General features: G+C 47.3%; 1 protein-coding gene and 1 long non-coding RNA gene across 3 annotated transcripts in view; one reads left to right on the top strand and one right to left on the bottom strand.

Moving 5' to 3' along the window:
- klhl29 (kelch-like family member 29) overlaps positions 1-1,642 on the top strand; it is a 263,285-nt gene extending 261,643 nt beyond the window's left edge. For both annotated transcript variants that reach the window (XM_039648010.2, XM_089118884.1), the window contains 2 exons: positions 449-593; positions 707-1,642. In XM_039648010.2, the coding sequence (XP_039503944.2) occupies positions 449-593; positions 707-890 (329 nt within the window). In that variant the 3' untranslated portion in view covers positions 891-1,642. The remainder of the gene's footprint in view (positions 1-448; positions 594-706) is intronic.
- An 8,040-nt stretch (positions 1,643-9,682) lies between these two features.
- Positions 9,683-10,756, bottom strand: LOC148976870 (uncharacterized). Its single transcript, XR_016145930.1, has 3 exons — positions 10,595-10,756; positions 10,433-10,522; positions 9,683-10,348 (listed from the first exon to the last, which is right to left on the bottom strand). It is a non-coding gene; the product is annotated as an uncharacterized LOC148976870 (long non-coding RNA).
- Positions 10,757-13,972: the final 3,216 nt, after the last annotated feature.

Below are 13,972 nucleotides of genomic sequence, written 5' to 3'. Positions count from 1 at the left end.
GTTGTGTTCCCACATCGTTAGCTAGTTTGGATCGCTATAACTTGAATGACTGTCAACTGTTGAATGAACGAGTGTCAAGCATGTCAAATCGCGCTTTGTTTACTTCCAACCGGAAGTCGCGCCCACTTTTGACGCAAGGCCTCATGGGGCGTAGGAAACTTGTGGATAGGGTATAATAATCATCACTATACATTCGGACAGCACTACAAAATGGTGAGCTCACTATATAGTCCAGTTCGGACACATCAAGTGAATCGTGTTTAGACGAGCCAGCAGCCGTATGATTTACTTGTAGCTCCTTATCTTTCATTGAGCACAATGTGTAAGCAGACCCAACATAACGGCATTATTCCAGGGAAAAAATGCATCTGTGACTGGAACATCCATCAGAAAAGTAACTTCTATCTGTTGTTCTCTTTCCTCCTGCGCTCCTTTTGGGCTTATTTAGATAACAAGTACGCTCCCGCTGTGAGCCTCAATGGGTTTATCTTCATCCTGGGAGGAGCGTATGCCCGAGCCACCACTATCTACGACCCAGACAAGGGCAACATCAAAGCCGGCCCCAACATGAATCACTCCAGGCAGTTCTGCAGGTTGGTCTAATGAACAGTAGATTGCGCTACGCCATGCAATAAACGATGTTCCACTTTACAAATGGTGTAGTAGTAAATGAAAGGGAAACGGTCTCTTGCTCTTCCTCCCCCAGTGCGGCGATCCTAGACGGGAAGATCTATGCAACGGGAGGGATTGTGAGCAGCGAGGGACCAGCGCTGGGCAACATGGAGACCTTCGACCCTTGCACCAACACGTGGACGCTGCTGCAGAATCTGCCGTGTCCGCTTTTCAGACACGGATGCGTGGTTATAAAGAAGTACATTCAGAGTGGCTGAGGACAAGTTGGACTCTGGACTAGTCTCATGTCACGAACTGGCCTAAAACAGCCCATCGAGCTCCTGGGTGGAACGCGGTCGGACCGTCGTGGTCGAGATTTAGCAAAGGATCCGTAGCGTAGCTCCCCCTCAGGTGTCGTGCCATTGGAACGACATTCTAGGTCAGCCAAATGCATTTTTTTTCTTTTTAACATTCCCTCTTCAATGTTTGAGTTGTTCTTCTCCTACATCATGTTTCTTTGAGAAGGTTCCCGTCACATTGGCAGTCATGTCATGAGATGAGAAAATGGGATTGTGTCGTATATAAAGATCAGTTGCATCGTAAAGGGACTTCAGTAAGAAGCTTAAGGATGTCGATGCTCTCCAGCGAGGGTCACGTAACCGAGACGAGCCAGAACGAAGGCCCTCCTGGACTCCAAAGCACAAAATACCAGAACCTGTGATGCCCAAAGGAGTTGTGTTTCATTTTGTTCTGAGTAAATCATTCGACCTTTTTTCTTTGTGGGTTTTAATCCTCGTTTTATTCCAATCCACGAGCCTGCATACAGATAGAGCAAGATGGAAGGAGAAACTTTGTATTATACGGAAGATATGTATATTTTAAAAACCAATGAAAATTGTGTATAAATGTTTTTAGAAAAATTCAACGGATTGAACAATGTCTGTAAATCTGTACCCTATCGGAACAATTTACGTTATTAATGCTGAAATACATATCCAGAATTCTAAAGAAACATGTTGACTGGTCATTTACATAGAGCAGACCAAGAAATGTCCTTTAAGGGTTAGTTCACGCAAAAATGAAAATTATCCCATAATCCATCCTTGGTGTATATTCAGGGTGGCTACAGGTATAAACAATTAAGACATTTTAATACCACTTCTAAATTAAATTAAAGACCAAACTTATGATGGAAATATAAATTAAAACTGAAAATATACAGTAATATTTCCAAGTAAACACACTGTCTGTTCAAAAATATGGTGAAATGACAATAACCAAGTGTCAATTCCGTACGTGCAGTCGCCTGTGGTGGAGTACAGTGGAGTGAAAAGAAATATAGAAGGCATTTCTATAAATGTCTTAAAAATAACAAAGTATATTAATAAAGGCTTAGATTTAATTTACTAATAAAGGCATAGAACCAGTTTATTTGTAGTGTACTGATAATAGTTTCATATAATTAGTTTGTTAATTAAACTATTAATTATAAATAATTGATTTCCGTATAAAATAATACTACAAACACTTAAAAATAAACAGATGAGTGCCCTGATATGGGGACAAGAAATGAAAACCAATGCGGTATGATGAATGTCCAAAAGATGGAACTCCGTAATGGCCACCTAGTGTTCAGTAGTGTTCATGACATGTTGATATGCCTTTAAGATGACTTCTTCTATGGCGTTTGTTATTGTATGCGTAATGTATTGTTATGTAAAATGGAGGCTCTAGACCCTTCCAGAGCTGAGATATTGAGATTTTTATAATGGCATAAATGCTACGTGGGATCTCAATATCTCTCAACTGAAAATTTTCAGTTTTCAATATCTCTGATTGAGCTCTCAGAGCTCAATATCACATGCAACATGTGCTCATATTGAGATATATCAATATCTCAATATCTCCCAAATTTTTTTGGGGGGGTCGAAATTTTGAGTTTCTCTGATCTTCTTGAAACTCTGGATTCTGATAGAGGGCCAAGAGACTTAGACCTGAGTGCAAAAATGGAGTCTCTAGACCCTTCCAGAGCTGAGATAGAGGCTGCTTTCCAAAACGCATACTTAATGAGTAGGTACTTAATTTCTATAAGTACTTACTCAACGAGCGCTAAAAGAGTAGGTACTTTATAACCAAATCTCGTTGAGTATGAATGAGAACCGGACATCTGCCATGTTGATGTTATCATGTGACCTACTAAGCGTTATCACAAGCGCAACAACTTAAAATATAAGAAGGCTAGGCTACGTTTAATTCAACTATCTATAAATATCTGGATATTGATGAAACTTGTTCATTTTGTTGTGGTATTGATGAAGAAACAGCTTCCCATTTATTTTTTGAATACATTTGGGGTTGATTTAAGTTGTTATATTTTAAACCCTACTAATGTGACCCACAGTGTTATTCTTATAACGATATTTTTTTTAATTAAGAAACCCCAAAATCGTCTTCTCTTGAATATGTTGTTAATTTCTTTATTTTATACCCAAAAAAGTTTCTCCTTAAAGTTTTCCTCTTTTTCTTGATGAATTTACCTCGTTTCATCCCTCAGACTTAAAACAACACATTTTTTTAATGTATTATGAAGAACCATTATGAAGATATTTAGCCTTGTTATTGTTTTTTCCAGTGTATAAATATAATTTTATGATGTCACATTATGATGTGCACAAACCAATGATCCTTATATTTTCTGTTTTGTCATTATGATTGTTACATACAACTATGAAATCTTTCCATGATCTTGTATGTAATAAGTTTAAACTATATGCAACAGGTGCACTAACACTTCATAACATCAGCAACTCTACAGCACAACCTAGAACAGTTTTCCTCTGCGTTTGTAAAGTCTCCACAAAGGTGACGGGCAGCTGCTCGAAGATCTCTTTTGGAGAAAACGTCTCGGTTACGTATGTAACCCTCGTTCCCTGAGTAGGGAACGGAGACGTTACGTCAGAAGTGACGGAGATTGGGGGATTTCGCATAGAAAGCCAATCCTCTTCGAGTATTTAAACACGAGCCAATGGCATGCAATGCCTTGGGGCTGCGGAAATTTGCATAGCGTACTCCGCCCTACTCCGTGAGTATAAAAGGAGGAAGTGAACGCAACCGCAGTATGTCTTCGCTGAGGAGCCAAGACTGAACTCGGCATCTACCCAGCGATACAGCAGAAGTGGCAGGGAGACGTAACGTCTCCGTTCCCTACTCAGGGAACGAGGGTTACATACGTAACCGAGACGTTCCCTTTCGTAGTCACTTCGAGTTACGTCAGAAGTGACGGAGATTGGGGGTCTGTGCCATCACGCCATCTTCAAGCTGTCTTCCAGTGCCCTGCGAAAGACTGAACCCCCGAGCCTTACCTCTTTTTTTTTTTTTTTTTTGGGGATCCGACTTCGACACAGGATTACCAAGGTACACTGGGAAACATATCCCGAAGGGGACATGCTACCAGCTGCCTACCGAAGGGAGGACTTATGAATACACATATGGCCACATAGGGACGCATATGGAACACTGGAGTACCAACCGCAGGTGGCTACAGATTTAAACTCCAGGGGTGGCAGATGGCTTGCCAAGGGAAGACACATGCTCAGAGAGGCTTACAGTGGATAATACACATGAGACGGTTACCATGGGGAACCGTGCGCATGGAGGCACCTAGCTAGCATCCAGAGCAACGCAGTGGTGCCCGCATCGTCGGTGCTGGAGGACTCAAGACTTCAATGGAAGAACTGAGGAAATATCGCACTTATCCAGTCCGGGGAGTGGAGTGGCGAGCAAGCGAAGACACCTGAGCGGATCCAGAACTGGCCGAAACGAGTACGTGAGAGGATACCGGCTCAATTCGCAGATTATAGAATCTGGCGAAGGTGTTGGGTGTCGCCCAGCCTGCAGCTCTGCAGATGTCTGTTAGCGAGGCGCCGTGCGCTAAAGCCCAAGAGGAGGCTACACTCCGAGTGGAATGGGCCGTCACACCAAGGGGGCACGGAAGGCCTTGCTGCTGGTAAGACAAAGCAATGGCATCCACTATCCAGTGGGACAGCCGTTGCTTTGAGAGAGCCCCTCCCTTCTGGCTCCCTCCATGACAGACAAAGAGCTGGTCTGAGGTCCTGAAACACTGCGTTCTGTCGACATAGGTGCGGAGAGCACGTACCGGACAGAGCAGTGCCAAGGCTGGGTCTGCCTCCTCCGGGGGCAGCGCTTGCAGGTTCACCACCTGGTCCCGGAAGGGAGTGGTGGGAACCTTGGGCACATATCCAGGCCGGGGTCTCAGGATCACGTGAGAGTAAGCCGGCCCGAACTCCAGGCACGCTTCGTCAACGGAGAATGCGTGCAGGTCCCCCACCCTCTTGATGGAGGCCAATGCAACCAGGAGTGCTGTCTTCATGGACAGAAACTTTAACTCTACCGATTGCAAAGGCTCAAAGGGATGCCTCTGCAGAGCACTTAAAACTACCGAGAGGTCCCAAGAGGGTACAAGGGGAGGACGAGGCGGATGCAGCCTCCTCGCTCCCCTCAGGAACCTGATGACCAGGTCGTGCTTCCCTAAGGACTTACCTTCCACTGCTTCATGAGAAGCGGCAATGGCCGCGACGTAAACCTTAAGGGTGGAGGGCGACAGCCTGCGCTCCAACCCTTCTTGCAGGAAGGAAAGCACGACACTGATCGAACATCTCCGGGGGTCTTCTCCGCGAGAAGAGCACCAATTGACGAAGAGGTTCCACTTCAACGCATAAAGGTGTCTCGTGGACGACGCTCTTGCAGAAGTGATGGTTGCCGCCACCGCAGGTGGCAGCGAACTCAAACCTGCCTCGTCCCGTCCAGGAGCCACACGTGCAGCCTCCAAAGATCGGGACGAGGGTGCCACAGAGTGCCCCGTCTCTGAGAGAGTAGGTCTTGTCTCAGAGGAATAGGCCAAGGAGGTGCTGTCGCGAGGAGCATGAGATCGGAGAACCACGTCTTGGTGGGCCAGTAGGGGGCTACCAGCAAGACCTGCTCCTCGTCCTCCTTGATCTTGCACAACACCCGTGCAAGGAGGCTCACTGGGGGAAACGCATACTTGCGTGGGCCCCGTGGCCAGCTGTGCGCCAGCGCATCCGAACCGAGAGTGCCCCAGGTCAGAGAATAAAACTGGGCGCAGTGGGCTGAGTCCCGGGAGGCGAACAGATCTATCTGTGCCTCCCCGAACTCTTTCCAGATCAGCTGGACCGACTGGGGATGGAGTCGCCACTCGCCGGAGATAGGGCGGACCCGAGACAGCTCGTCGGCTGCCCAGTTCCGGTCTCCAGGAATGTGAACTGCACGAAGGGACCTCAGGTGCTTCTGACTCCATATCAAGAGGTGGCGGGCGAGCTGCGACAACCGGCGCGAGCGTAGACCCCCCTGGTGGTTGATGTACGCTACAGCCGTAGTGTTGTCTGAGCGGACAAGCACATGCTGGCCCTTGAGCAACGCTCTGAAGCGGTGCAGGGCGAGCCGTACTGCCAGCAGCTCGAGGCAATTGATGTGCATGAGGCGCTGGGCCCCCGTCCAGGAGCCGGCGGCTGCATGCCCATTGCACATGGCACCCCAACCCGTGGTAGATGCATCCGTGGAGACGATGAGATGCCTGGAAACTCGCTGAATAGGGACGCCCGTCCGTAAAAAGCTGAGGTTCGACCACGGGAAGAAGGTTCGCCGGCACGCCGGAGTCACTGGGACTCGGAGTGAGCCGCGATGCCATGCCCACCTCGGGACTCGATCGCGAAGCCACAGCTGAAGCGGTCTCATATGAAGCAAACCGAGCGGCGTTGCCGCGGCCGCGGATGCCATATGCCCCAGGAGCCTCTGAAAAAGTTTCAGTGGAACCGCACTCTTGCCCTCGAACTGACGAAGACAAGTCAGCAGTGAGTGCGCGCGCTCGTTCGTGAGCTGCGCGGACATGGCGACCGAGTCTATCTCCACGCCGAGAAAAGAGATCCTCTGCACGGGGCAAAGTTTGCTCTTCTCCCGGTTGACCCGAAGGCCCAGACGGGCTAGGTGCCGGAGCACCAAGTCTCTGTGTTCGCAAAGCTGAGCTCGAGAGTGTGCTAGTATCAGCCAGTCGTCGAGATAATTCAGGATGCGAACCCCGTGTTCGCGAAGGGGAACAAGGGCTGCCTCGACGATCTTCGTGAAGACGCGAGGGGACAGAGCTAACCCGAATGGGAGAACGGCGTACTGATATGCCTGGCCCTCGAAGGCAAACCGAAGAAACGGTCTGTGTCGAGGTAAGATGGACACATGGAAGTACGCGTCCTTCAGGTCGATCGCTGCAAACCAATCCTGATACCGAACACATTCGAAAATGCGTTTGGCCGTGAGCATTTTGAACGGTAGTCGATGGAGAGAACGGTTCAAAATGCGCAGGTCCAGGATCGGTCGTAACCCACCGGTCTTCTTGGGGACAATGAAGTAGGGGCTGTAAAACCCGGACCTCACCTCGGCTGGAGGGACCGTCTCGATTGCACCCTTCGCCAGCAGGGTCGCAATCTCCGCTCTCAGGACTGGGGCATTGCCACCGACTATCGTGGAGCGAACTCCCCTGAAGCGGGGAGGAGACCGTGCGAACTGAATCGCGTAGCCGAATCTGATCGTTCTGATGACCCAGCGGGATACCCCGGGAAGCGCTAGCCAGGCTTCCAGGAAGTGAGCCAACGGGGTCATGTGAACCACAGACGTCCCCCCGGAGGGGCAGCGTGGCGGGTCGACTGGCACGCGTGCAGGAGTTACCCCGCTCGGATGCGTCGAAGCCCGCTCCCCGACAGAAGGGACCAGGGAAAGCGGAGCGTTCCACGGGGGTCCGTTCTGCCGGGGGTCTGGCGAGAGAGGGGGAAGGGATTGGTGTAGCCCGGGGACGACACACGCACCCTTCCGCGCCCTCCGAGACAGAGAGGAGTGAGTGGGCCGACACACTGGGGCATCGGGGGCACTCACTCCAGTCTGTGAGCTCAGTGAGGATGTCAAGTCTTTCATTAACCAGTTCAGGGTGCTGCCCACCCGTGGGTGAGCAGCGGGGAGCTGAGAACAAAAGATTCTCCCCCGGCCCTCCACCGGGGGAAGGAGGGGGCCTGCTACCGCCTCCTGGGAAAGACTCGAGATCGACACTGAGCCGCCCGTGTCAGGATCTTCGCTTGGCCTGGCGTTTAGCGGGGCGAGCGGCCTGAGGGGGCTGTGACGCCGGCCTGCGGCCTCCTCGACGCCGGGGCCCGGGTGAAGGCTGCTGCTGGGGCCGGGCGGGAGGGAGGGGAGCCGCAGGGGGGCGTCCTCGGCGGCGAGCAGGGGGAGGCACCTGTGCCGACGACTGGGTGGAGGCAGCAGCTGGTCGTCGGGGCAGGATGTGTTTGATGGCCTCCGTCTGCTTCTGGGCGGTGGAGAACTGTTGGGCGAAGTCCTCGACCGCACCGCCGAAAAGGCCAACCTGGGATAGCGGAGCGTCGAGCAGACGAGTCCGCTCAGCGCTCCGCGTATCCGCCAGGTTGAGCCACAGATGACGCTCCTGAACCACGCTAGTGGCCATCACCTGACCAACGGCGCGAGCAGCCACTTTCGTTGCCCGGAGAGCAAGGTCAGTGGCGGACCGCAGTTCTTTGAACGCCGTCGGATCAGTCCCGCCCTCGTGCATGTCTCTGAGCAACTTCGCTTGGAAGACCTGCAAAGTGGTCATAGCATGCAGAGCGGAGGCCGCCTGTCCCGCCGCTCTGTAGGATCGCGCCGCCATAGCAGACGAGAACCCACAGGCTTTGGATGGGTGCTTAGGAGGACCACGGGTGGAAGCGCTCTGTGGACACAGCTGCATCGCAACAGAGCGCTCCACCGGGGGCATCCCAGTGTACCCACGGGCGGCCCCGCCGTCGAGGGGGGGAAAGGCGGGGGAGAGATCGCGCTCTCGAGTGGACAAAGGAGCCCCCCAAGAGCGCGATAACTCCGCATGCAGCTCGGGGAAAAAAGGAATTGGAGTCGGCCGTGGCTTTGCAGCGGCAGCCTTGTCCAAAAACCAATTATCCATCCGTGAGAGGTCGGGGCAGGATGGAGGTTTCCATTCTAGCCCGATACTCCCAGCGGCTCGAGACAGCATGGCCGTCATCTCGGGATCTGACGCGGACAACGCTGGAACTCCCGAAGGAGGCAACGCAGCCGGATCTTCCTCTCCCGAGGAATCAAGCCCGCCTAGTGATGCTGTAATAGACATCGCATCATCATCTGGGGCGCTGCTCGAAGCAGCCGGTGCCGCCGAAGAGACAACCGACCGAGTCGAACTAGCGCCCGCTGGCTCACGCACTGAGGCGGGAGGTGTGGCCCGAGGAATCGTCGGGGCTTTATCCCACACCGTCACCGTTAGATCGCCCGGTCCCCGGGTCGACGGGCCCCCTTTCGTGAAGGAAGCCGATCGAGTAGGGGGGACCGGGGCTCTCACTCTAGTGAGATCATTGAGCCGCGACCTCAGTGTGGAGATGGTCATGGTCCCACAGAAGGAACATGAGTCATCCACGAACGCTGCTGCTGCATGCTGAATGCCCAAGCAAACAAAGCAGCGTTCGTGACCATCAGATGACGACAGAAATCTACCACATTCAGAAGGGCACGGGCGAGCCATCTTTAAAAAGACGTGCCGCGTGCAGCTCTTTTACAGAGAGGAGAGAAATTCACTCTTTCAGCGCTGAGGCTACCAGGGAGAAGCGCAAAGTCTGGCAAACCACTGCACAGATCGCAGGCAATGCAGAATCTCGCTGGGTACCGCCGTCACACCAACACTGAAGAGGACGCTCGTCTCGAAGAGTCTTGAATCAGCTTTGAGGAGTGAAGAGGTTCTCTTGGCTCCGAAGCGAAAACATACTGCGGTTGCGTTCACTTCCTCCTTTTATACTCACGGAGTAGGGCGGAGTACGCTATGCAAATTTCCGCAGCCCCAAGGCATTGCATGCCATTGGCTCGTGTTTAAATACTCGAAGAGGATTGGCTTTCTATGCGAAATCCCCCAATCTCCGTCACTTCTGACGTAACTCGAAGTGACTACGAAAGGGAACTGTTGATTTTATACTCGAAAAAAAAATGTAAGTATCACTCCTTAAAAATTAATATTACCTCAGAATGAATCGCATTGTTAGCCCACCCCAAAACTTAAACACAACAATAATATTAAATGCTGACCAATACTTAATTATAAAACTTTTTTTACATACTAAAAATATAATTTAATAAAACAAGCAAAATGAAATTTGTTTTGTCATATGACAGTTATTCATGAATACATTTATATTGCTAAATGCAGTGAAACATCTCAATTGTCAGTCAATCGATGAATGAATGCATACATTAATGAAATAATTATATTTTATATACTGACAACAATAAGAAACATGAATAAATGAGTAAAAGAACAAATAAAAGTAACCATCACAATAAACAAATGCATATACAAGTCAACAACACATGAAACAAAGCTTTATTCAAACTACAAACATGTATTCACAGGCGCTGAACACCACATCCTAATGCCGACTCAACACAGCGGTTCCCATTCTGCAGCTTTAGTCTGATGGATTCACCAGTGCCTTCGTCCCAGAGCCTGTTGCTGTGCTGTGCTGCGCTTCACAATCTGAGGCAATAAGGGCAGGTGGAGCGATAGAGGGACTCATCCATGGGACCACTTCCAGGATTCAGCTCTGGGCTCCTCATCCTCAGTGCTCACACCAGTCTGCAGACATTTCAGATCCTACAAAAATGCACAAACATTACACAAAAGCAGTCATTTTAACAGCACAATGTCATTTGATCTATGTATTAAAAATAACCTTACTTTATATCTGAGTAAAATCCCCAAAACTTTTTTTCCCAAACAAATGCTGCCATCATCTTTCCTTGCAGGTCCTGCTCCACCACACAAGCTCTGCAGCAAATGCACAGAAATCAAGACTCAGAAAAATGTTGTAATTTCTATCCATTTCTGTAGTATACTCACTCAAAGCCTCCACCGGATAAACACATGCGTGTTCTTCTGTCCCTGTAACATACAGACAAGATTCATATTATGAGCTCAACACTGCATTTAGCCCACATGCTGAGGTTGATGTCTTAACTCACTTTTAATCCAACTTAAATGTTCCTCAATATATCAACACTAATAAGGAACAAATTAAATATATATCACGTTTAGTTACTTTTTAGATCTGTTTATTTTCCTTATTTACAGCACATTTGTCTAGCAGTGTTGACAACAGTGAATTATCCTACATAATAGCACACATAACGTTACATCACTCAGATGTATTTTGCATGTTGGGATGTGCTCACTGGCAAAACTTATACAATATTTTCCTTCCGGATGTAAATAGACATTTTAAATAAGCGTGTTTAAGAGGTATGGTTATGTAAATCCACTTTAGAAATGTAACTTTACGTACATGTGCTTACTGGAGCTCCCCTGATAACTAGCTATACATAATAAAAGATGTGTTTACAGCAAAATCACAAATATTCTATACTGTCCAACTCCTTTATACCTTCAACAGTTAAAACTGGTCGAAATTTTGAGTTTCGATATCTCAGCTGTGAAAGGGTCTAAAGCCTCCATTTTTGCACTCAGGTCTAAGTCTCATGGCCCTCTATCAGAATCCAGAGTTTTGAGAAGATTGGAGAAACTTTATTTTTCGCCCGAAAAAGAAAAAAACGTAAGGGGTAACACTGTCGTTTTTTTTCTGGTCGAAATTTTGAGTTTCGATATCTCAGCTCTGGAAGGGTCTAAAGCCTCCATTTTTGCACTCAGGTCAAAGTCTCATGGCCCTCTATCAGAATCTAGAGTTTTGAGAAGATTGGAGAAACTTAATTTTTCACCCGAAAAAAAAAAAAACGAAAGGGGTAACACTGTCGTTTTTTTTTTCGGGTCGAATTTTTGAGTTTCGATATCTCAGCTCTGGAAGGGTCTAGAGCCTCCATTTTTGCACTCAGGTTTAAGTCTCATGGCCCTCTATCAGACTCAAGAGTTTTGAGAAGATTGGAGAAATTAAATTTTTCGCCCCAAGAAAAAACGAAAGAGGTACCACTGTCGTTTTTTTTTCGGGTCGAATTTTTGAGTTTCGATATCTCAGCTTTGGAAGGGTCTAGAGCCTCCATTTTTGCACTCAGGTCAAAGTCTCACAGCCCTCTATCATAATCCAGAGTTTTGAGAAGATTGGAGAAACTTTATTTTTTGCCCGAAAACGGAAAAAAACGAAATGGGTAACACTGTCGTTTTTTTTTTGGGTCAAAATTTTTAATTTTGATATCTCAGCTCTGGAAGGGTCTAGAGCCTCCATTTTTGCACTCAGGTCAAAGTCTCACAGCCCTCTATCATAATTCAGTGTTTTGAGAAGATTGGAGAAACTTAATTTTTCGCCCAAAAACGCAAAAAACGAAAGGGGTAACACTGTCGTTTTTTTTTCGGGTCAAAATTTTGAATTTTGATATCTCAGCTCTGGAAGGGTCTAGAGCCTCCATTTTTGCACTCAGGTCAAAGTCTCACAGCCCTCTATCATAATCCAGAGTTTTGAGAAGATTGGAGAAACTTTATTTTTTGCCCAAAAACGGAAAAAAAACGAAAGGGGTAACACTGTCGTTTTTTTTTCGGGTCAAAATTTTGAATTTTGATATCTCAGCTCTGGAAGGGTCTAGAGCCTCCATTTTTGCACTCAGGTCAAAGTTTCGTGGCCCTCTATCAGAATCCAGAGTTTTGAGAAGATTGGAGAAACTTAATTTTTCGCCCAAAAACGCAAAAAAAACGAAAGGGGTAACACTGTCGTTTTTTTTTCGGGTCAAAATTTTGAATTTTGATATCTCAGCTCTGAAAAGGTCTAGAGCCTCCATTTTTGCACTCAGGTCAAAGTTTCGTGGCCCTCTATCAGAATCCAGAGTTTTGAGAAGATTGGAGAAACTTTATTTTTTGCCCGAAAACGGAAAAAAACGAAAGGGGTAACACTGTCGTTTTTTTTTCGGGTTGAAATTTTGAATTTCGATATCTCAGCTCTGGAAGGGTCTAGAGCCTCCATTTTTGCACTCAGGTCAAAGTCTCACAGCCCTCTATCATAATTCAGTGTTTTGAGAAGATTGGAGAAACTTAATTTTTCGCCCAAAAACGCAAAAAAACGAAAGGGGTAACACTGTCGTTTTTTTTCGGGTCAAAATTTTGAATTTTGATATCTCAGCTCTGGAAGGGTCTAGAGCCTCCATTTTTGCACTCAGGTCAAAGTCTCACAGCCCTCTATCATAATCCAGAGTTTTGAGAAGATTGGAGAAACTTTATTTTTTGCCCGAAATTGGAAAAAAAACGAAAGGGGTAACACTGTCGTTTTTTTTTCGGGTCAAAATTTTGAATTTTGATATCTCAGCTCTGGAAGGGTCTAGAGCCTCCATTTTTGCACTCAGGTCAAAGTCTCACAGCCCTCTATAATAATTCAGAGTTTTGAGAAGATTGGAGAAACTTTATTTTTTGCCCGAAAACGGAAGAAAACGAAAGGGGTAACACTGTCGTTTTTTTTTCGGGTCAAAATTTTGAATTTTGATATCTCAGCTCTGGAAGGGTCTAGAGCCTCCATTTTTGCACTCAGGTCAAAGTCTCACAGCCATCTATCATAATCCAGAGTTTTGAGAAGATTGGAGAAACTTTATTTTTTGCCCGAAAACGGAAAAAAAACGAAAGGGGTAACACTGTCGTTTTTTTTTTCGGGTCAAAATTTTGAATTTTGATATCTCAGCTCTGGAAGGGTCTAGAGCCTCCATTTTTGCACTCAGGTCAAAGTTTCGTGGCCCTCTATCAGAATCCAGAGTTTTGAGAAGATTGGAGAAACTTATTTTTTCGCCCAAAAAAGCAAAAAAACGAAAGGGGTAACACTGTCGTTTTTTTTTTCGGGTCAAAATTTTGAAATTTGATATCTCAGCTCTGAAAGGGTCTAGAGCCTCCATTTTTGCACTCAGGTCAAAGTTTCGTGGCCCTCTATCAGAATCCAGAGTTTTGAGAAGATTGGAGAAACTTTATTTTTTCGCCCAAAAACGCAAAAAAACTAAAGGGGTAACACTGTCGTTTTTTTTTCGGGTCAAAATTTTTAATTTTGATATCTCAGCTCTGGAAGGGTCTAGAGCCTCCATTTTTGCACTCAGGTCAAAGTCTTACAGCCCTCTATCATAATCCAGAGTTTTGAGAAGATTGGAGAAACTTTATTTTTTGCCCGAAAACGGAAAAAAACGAAAGGGGTAACACTGTCGTTTTTTTTTTCGGGTCAAAATTTTGAATTTTGATATCTCAGCTCTGGAAGGGTCTAGAGCCTCCATTTTTGCACTCAGGTCAAAGTCTCACAGCCCTCTATCA

The sequence above is a fragment of the Pimephales promelas genome, chromosome 13 (assembly GCF_988280905.1).
Source record: "Pimephales promelas chromosome 13, fPimPro1.hap1.1, whole genome shotgun sequence".
In the NCBI taxonomy this organism is placed as follows: domain Eukaryota; kingdom Metazoa; phylum Chordata; class Actinopteri; order Cypriniformes; family Leuciscidae; genus Pimephales; species Pimephales promelas.
Note: the sequence above shows the minus strand (reverse complement) of the source record. Positions and strands in the feature narration are given on the sequence as shown.